The 7,371-nt window shown below is 43.6% G+C and overlaps 1 protein-coding gene across 1 annotated transcript in view; it reads left to right on the plus strand.

Moving 5' to 3' along the window:
- Positions 1-7,371, plus strand: part of CTPS2 (CTP synthase 2) — a 116,091-nt gene that overhangs the window by 47,931 nt on the left and 60,789 nt on the right. The window contains exons 12-13 of the mRNA XM_005876622.2: positions 2,136-2,198; positions 2,306-2,349. Of these exons, the coding sequence (XP_005876684.1) occupies positions 2,136-2,198; positions 2,306-2,349 (107 nt within the window). The remainder of the gene's footprint in view (positions 1-2,135; positions 2,199-2,305; positions 2,350-7,371) is intronic.

Below are 7,371 nucleotides of genomic sequence, written 5' to 3' on the forward strand. Positions count from 1 at the left end.
AGAAAGCTTAGAAACTTGACCTGACTGAAAAGAAGTAAGAAACGGTGGACCTTGAAAATGACTTCAGGTTTTTTCATTGCGCAGAATATAGTCAAACACTGCTGCAGTTAAATATTTTACCCTTTGTTTTTCCTGCGTGATCTACAATAATAATCTGCTTTGTGTTGCTATTTACTGCTGTGTTGCTGACAATTACCTGAAAGAGAAATTGGGGTGCTTCCCTGGGATGGAAAAAGTTTAGTTAAATCAGAAAGCAGGTCTAATTAAACAAGTTTATTCTATACATGAGGCTAAGTTGACTCTCGCATGCGCAATACATATAAAGCTCTCGCTGGTGCCAATTGCACGCGTGTGTTTCAATCTGTCATTGTCGATCATGAATTTGGTTGACACTTCTATTATAGAGAAAGGGCGAATAGCGATATTAAATATTTCTTCTAATTAATTTCCTTCCAATGTGCATGAATCCATGCACCAGGCCACTAGTTTGATTATATATTGTCTATGGCAGCTTTTGTGGTACAGTGTCAGAGTTTGAGACCTTACAGCCTTCAGAGTCTAAAATCTTCAGTGTCCTGCCTTTTAGAGAGTTTGGAGAACTTATAATTGCTTTGGTTAGTAGCAAGAAGCTGGGAGAAGTTGCTGTCTATACCTGCCCTGACCTCCGATTCCCACCCAGATCCATCTTTTCACCACTTAAAGTGGAGAACCATTCAACAGAACTCCACAATATTCTTATCAGAATGAAAAATGTTGAAGTTGAAATTTATTCCTTCTCGAAAAGATAGTACAAAAAGACCATCCAACTTTACAGCAACAGCTGTGTTAACATTTGGAACAGCTGGGTCTTTTTAATGCTTTTGTTCAAATTGCAAAGCATAGCTTCTGTGCCAGTGAAACCAGATGAAATGGATCCTTGACGGGATAAAGGCAGCCCTGCACGTGGGGATTCAGGCAGGAGAGAAAGTGGAGAGAGGCTGTGTTTCATGCTGTGCTTGGGTGTATTGGTGGGCTTGCAGACGGAGTGGACAGGCTTGGGTACCTTTTACTATCAGCAGACTATTCATTTTCTCCATTGCGTGGTCTTTGATTAGCTTCTTAGAAGCTCTCCACTGGGATCCATTTTCAAAAGGGAAGCCAGGAGTAGTTGCCTTGATACCTTGTTTTGTTTTACCCTTCTAAGCTCTTCTGGGCCATTGATTTCTTTTGAAGTAATCTTGTTTGGTTTCTGTCTACATGTGGTTCATGTTCTTCAGATAATTATCACTGTATAGAACAGTTCTAAACTCTTTAGCTTTCTCTTTGACACAGGGCCTCTTTATGTCCCAGCCACGTGGAACTTTTACTCTTTCATGCTTCCTGACTTTGTTCTGGCTTAGTATATTGATTGCTCTCTCCTTTGAATCTCTTGTGTTCCTTGGATATGTCTCTAAGAGCATTAGGCATTTGTTTAGTGGAGAGAAATTGGTGGGCTGCAGTGAATATGGAGATGAGAGAAGGGCGAGTCCCTGTGGCAATGGGCCTGGGTCTCTTCCTTCTTATTGAGCTCTCTGTTAGTTCATTTTGCTTCTTCCTGCCCTTCTCTCAACCACACTCAAGCCCGCAGTGTAGGTGCTGTCTTCCTACGGTGAGGTTATAGGAATGTTCTGGGTTCCCCTGCCCACTTGTTGGTTCCTCAGGTCTCAGCCCCCTGGCCAGCCTGAGGCTGCCCTCATAATTAAGGCTGTGAAGCTGAGAAGGGGGGTTGAGGAGTCCCCCTCTTGATTGGGTGTTGTTAGATAATTCTCTGAAGGATTCGGGTGCTCTGGGATAGCCCTGTAGCCCACACATGTGCCTTGATTTAGAGACAAATTTGGAGGGAGGTAGATTTGACTTTTGGAACTTGCCCTAGCCTTTCCTGCTATTTTCTGACCGTGAATTCTTTCCTCCTCAAGTTCAGGTCATCTAACCCCCTTCCCTGCCTCTGCCACAGATGTCTGAGTGCTCAGGGTACAGCTGTGAACCCAATAGGCAGAGTCTTCATCTCTCAGGGTCTACATTCTAGATGGAGGAGGAAGACAGCAAACAAATGAACAGAAAATATGAAGAAATACAAAATATGTTCATTTGCTTTTTATATGTGCTTTTTAAAATAGGAGTTTGCCTTGGGATGCAACTAGCAGTGATAGAGTTTGCAAGGAGCTGCCTTAACTTGAAAGGTAAGTCTGAGATTTATCTACTAACTTTCTATTTAAAATTACTCTTTTCACTTAAAATATTTCTCAGCAATATTGGTTAATTATTGAATTCATTTCTTAATCTTCAGATGCCAATTCCACAGAATTTGAGCCAAGTGCCCGTGTTCCTGTGGTAAGTGGCTTGTTTATCTCTCTGGGTTGGGTTATTGTCATTTAAAATAAGTTTGCCTAAACTCAGAAGGGCTATTATTATTTTTTCATTACACTATTAGGACATTTAAAATTATGTGAGCCCTGGCTTGTTGCTCAGTGGTTAGAGCGTCGGCCCGAGGACTGAAGGGTTTCGTGTTCTATTCCTGGTCAAGGGCATGCATGCTCCAACCCTGGCCCTGGTTGGGGTTCAGGAGGCAACCAATAGATGTCTCTCTCTCACATCAATGTTTCTCTCTCTCTCTCCCCCTCCTTCCTCCGCTCCACTCTCTCTAAAAAAAATCAATGGGAAAAATATCCTCAGGTGAGGATTAAAAAAATTATATGTGAGATTATTATTACTGCTATTATTTTTTATTATACTGTCAGGACATTTAAAATTATATATGATTTTATTATTATTATTATTTTTTTACATACAACTGCTTTGTTTTCAAGAGTCCATTTTGTCAGCTATGTTTTGAAGAAAGACACAATCCTGGACTGATTTATCTTTGCAGCAGTTCAAGCTTAATGTTTAGGAAAGGATTAAATTGACTGTGACAACAATTTATAACAGCTAATATAAATAAATGGGTTGGCCTGTCCCTAGACTCATCCTTGTCTGTCTAGTTTCCACACTGGTGGTCATCTGTCTTTCTAAAACAAAAGTGACAGCTGTTCTTCCGCTGCTCCTCATTTTCCACTAATTCCCTTTCCTGTAAAATATTCAGTTCAAGGTTCTTGGCTGGGAGTGAAGGCTATTATGCTCTGTCACCTGCTGCTTTGCTAATTCAACCCATGGCATCCCCTCCTTTCCACACTTGGGATTTATGTTTGGGCAATCTGAACAATTTTTTTGATGTATCTTGAGATTCCCTATACCTAAGATGTTCCCCTCCTGCAACCTCCCTCCCCCTAGAATCTCAATGAAACCAATGAAGAATTTCATTAAAAAAAATAAATAAACCATGCCCGATGACTGACAACTTACTACTCATCCTGGGAAGCCTTTCCTGGCCTCCTTTCTTTCTCAGCTTCTGCCTTCTGTGCTGTGGGGCAGGAAGAAATTTTCCTCTACACTTTAAGTTTTTTTCAGCTGGTCTAATAATTAAGTTGACATGAGACAGAGTTACAAGAGAAAAATAATGAAATTTAATTACATACGTATGTATGGGAACCCTACGTATATGAGAGAGTAAGAATTCTGACATGTACAAGAGATTCAGAGACAGGGAAGGAAAAAGAGATATGTGTGGCATGCTGAGCTAAGGGTGAAGTATGGTACCTTATGGCTTTACTTAGCATAATGATGTCTACATCTGTCTATGTTATAGCATCTATCAGTTCTTTGTTTCTTTTTATTGCTGAATAATATTCCATTATATAGACATACCATATTTTATTAATAAATTCGTCCATTGATGGACATTTGGATTGTTTCCACTTTTTTTTTTTTACTATTATACTGCTATGAACATTGTGTATAAGTTGTTGTATGAACATATATTTTCATTTCACATGGGTATATACACCTAGGAGTGGAATTATGGATCATATGGTGACTATATGTTTAACCTTTCGAGGAATTGCCAGACTGTTTTCAAAATGACTGCAACATTTTACATTCCCACCAGCAGTGTATGAGGGCTTCAATTTCTCTGCATCCTTAACACTTGTTATTGTCTGTCTTTTTCATTTTAGCCATTCTAGTGGGCATTAAGTTGTATCTCGTAGCTTTGATTTGCTCTTGCTTGATGGCTTAGCTATTGAGCATCTTTTCATGTGCTTACTGACCACTTGTATATCATCTTTGGAGAAATGTCTATCCAGACTCCTTGCCCATTTTTAAGTTGGGTTATTTGTCTTTTTATTATTAAATTATAAGTGTTCTTTACATATTCTAGATACAAGTTTCTTATTAGACATACCAGAGGCCTGGTGCATGAAATTTGTGCATGGGTGCAGTCCCTAGGCCTGGCTGGTGATCAAAGCGTGAGTGTTGGTGTGGGAGGGCAGGTCCCAGCTGACCTCTGGGCCCTGGGTAGCACCTGGGCTGCCGGGCCCCCGCGCACCCCTCTCTGCCTGAGTCACGGCGCCCAAGTCCCCACGCGGAGATGCGGTGAGCACAGCCGGACGCTGTGGGCCAGGGCACAGTGTGGGCCTCTGGGCCGCCCATCAGCGTTGCACAGAAGCTGGGTGGGCAGTGTGCTGTCTCCCGGCCAACCTTGCAGACCAGCTCTTGCACGAACCCACAGGGGCCCATCCAGCCCCTGAGGTGCCAGCGGCTGTGGCCCAGCTCACCTGGAAGAGGCCGCACGGGTGCAGGGTGGGCTCCTCATGGGCATCCGGCACCTGAGCGGGGGGCTTCCCTGTCGTGCGAGCCCTGGCATCCCGGGAAAAGGTAGCAGGGGGAGTGAGAGCAAGCTCAGCAGACACCCCTCATTCTCACTGCACCTCCGTCCCTGTCACCCCTGCCCCCAGGTAACCAGCGAGAGGTCTCATCCCCTGCCTGGGCACTGCGAGTGGTTGGTCACTGCCACCCACCCCCAGTTCCCCATCCCAGCCCAGGGCCTGCTGACTCGGGGGAGGGATTGGGAAGTTGGCTGGCAGGCCCTGATCAGGGGGAAGGGCCAACTGCCACTGTGGTGGACGGGCAGTGGGCTGATTGGGGCCTGCCAGTGGGGGGAGGGACCTGGGAGGTTGGCCGCTGGCCCTGAGGAGGGAGCTGGCCCTCAGCTCCCCGTGGAAAGGGGCCGCGTCTGCCACCACTCACCCATCCTGGCCCTTGGCTCCCCATCCCAGCCCAGGACCGGCCCCAATTGGGCGATGGGGGCCTGCTGGCCAAGGGGAGAGACCGGGAGGTTGGCCAGCAGGCCCCATCCAGTGATCGTGGCCTGCGGGCTGGAGGCAGCTCCTGTGTTGAGCATTTGCCCCCTGGTGGTCAGTGCATGTGATAGCAACCGGTCGTTCTGGTCATTCTGTCTTAAAGGTCATTTAGGCATATATATATATGATTTGGACTATTGACATTTTGGACTAGGTAATTGTAGTGGGGACGGTCCTATGCATTGTAGGATGTTGACGAGCCTCCTTGGCTTCTTCTTACTAAATGTTAATAGTACAAATCTCCCAACCCCTAATGGTGACACTAAAAAATTGTGACACCAGCCCTAACTAGTTTAGCTCAGTGGATAGAGCATCGGCCTGCGGACTGAAAGGTCCCAGGTTTGATTCCGGTCAAGGGCATGTACCTTGGTTGCGGGCAACTCCCCAGTAGCGGGTGTGCAGGAGGCAGCTGATTGATGTTTCTCTGTCTCTCATCGATGTTTCTAACTCTCTATCCCTCTCCCTTCCTCTCTGTAAAAAAAAATCAATAAAATATATTTTTAAAAAATTGTGACACCAAACATCCCCTGGGGGCACAGGCAGAATTTCTAACTCCTATCCCTCTCCCTTCCTCTCTGTAAAAAAAAATCAATAAAATATATTTTTAAAAAATTGTGACACCAAACATCCCCTGGGGGCACAGGCAGAATATCCCCCCCATTGAGAACCATTGATTTAGAGACAACCACTTATAATTCTCCTCCCTCCAACCTGCTTCCCTACCTTCCCTTATGACAGCCATTAGTTCTTATTTTGGGGGGTTATCTTTACATTTTTAAAATATAAGTAAACCTGTATGTCTATTTGTAACCCTTTCCCCTTCTTCGATAAGTGGTAACATACTCTGCACATTTTTTTCTACCTTTTTTTTCCCCACTTAACACTATATGCTCGAGATCACTCCATGGAAGGATATTGAGATACTCTTTACTCCTTTTATAGCTTGCATTTTAGACCACAATGAACCATAACTTGCAAGAGTTCCTTATGAGGCTTTAAACATATTTCCTGACTAATGGCTGAAATGATTGTATAGGCAAATCATGGGTTTTCTTTTTTAAGATAATACTTTGGGTTAGGAAATTATTTTACCAGTAGGTGCCACTATTACACAGCTTTGGCAACATTCTTTGATGACAGTCCTTTAACTGGTTGTGTGTGTGTGGGTACATGGGTGTACCCACACACATATGGATATGTGTTTCCTTTTTTTTAATCTTCACCTGAGGAGTGAGGATATTTTTTCCATTGATTTTTAGAGAGAGTGGAAGGGAGGAGAGAGAGAGAGAGAGAGAGAGAGAGAGAGAGAGAGAACACACATCGATGTGAGATGTGCCACCCACGCACTCCCCAACCGGGGGCAGGGACCAAACCTGCAACCCAGGTATGTGCCCTTGACTGGAATCGAACCCGAGACCCTCTGGTGCCCAGGCCAGTGCTCTAACCACTGAGAAAACCTGGCCAGGGTTGTGTTTCCTTTTTAACAAATACATATGTTAGCATGCTTGAGACACTGTTTCCTCTTGCTTTTTGTACTGACCACTTCACATCAACACAAGGGATCTTCCATATGCTTGCCTTGTCTGCATCACTCTTTAACCTGTTTCATGTTGATGAATATTTAGATTGTGTCCATTATTTTGCTACTTTAAATAATACTGCAAAATAGTATCTATATTCATATGTCCTTGTACTCACACATACACACTTCTATGGGATGAATTCCTAGAGGAGGATTTGCTAAATCAGAGGATATGTGAGTTTTACATTTTGAAAGCATATACTCATAAGTGAGATGGGAACAATAAAACCTAATTGCTACTGAACATCTTCATGGCCTGCAATCAGTTTGTTGGAGAAAAAATAGCCTTAAGAGCCAGCATTTGTGATGATGGTGAGAAGTCTTATTAAAGAAAAAGACCAAGGTAATGGAATCATCAGGCAGCAAACACTAGGAAGCCTAGGGAATCACTTAAACTTGAGCAAATAATAATACTTACAATGAGTAATGGCCATTCTGGCCCTTCTAGCTAAAAAAGTAAATAATTTGGAAACCAGGAGCCTCCTTTAGGTGTTTTTGCTGCTAAATCATTTTTCCTCTACCCTTTTAGGTTCT

This window comes from Myotis brandtii, unplaced genomic scaffold (assembly GCF_000412655.1).
Source record: "Myotis brandtii unplaced genomic scaffold, ASM41265v1 scaffold490, whole genome shotgun sequence".
Taxonomy (NCBI): Eukaryota; Metazoa; Chordata; class Mammalia; order Chiroptera; family Vespertilionidae; genus Myotis; species Myotis brandtii.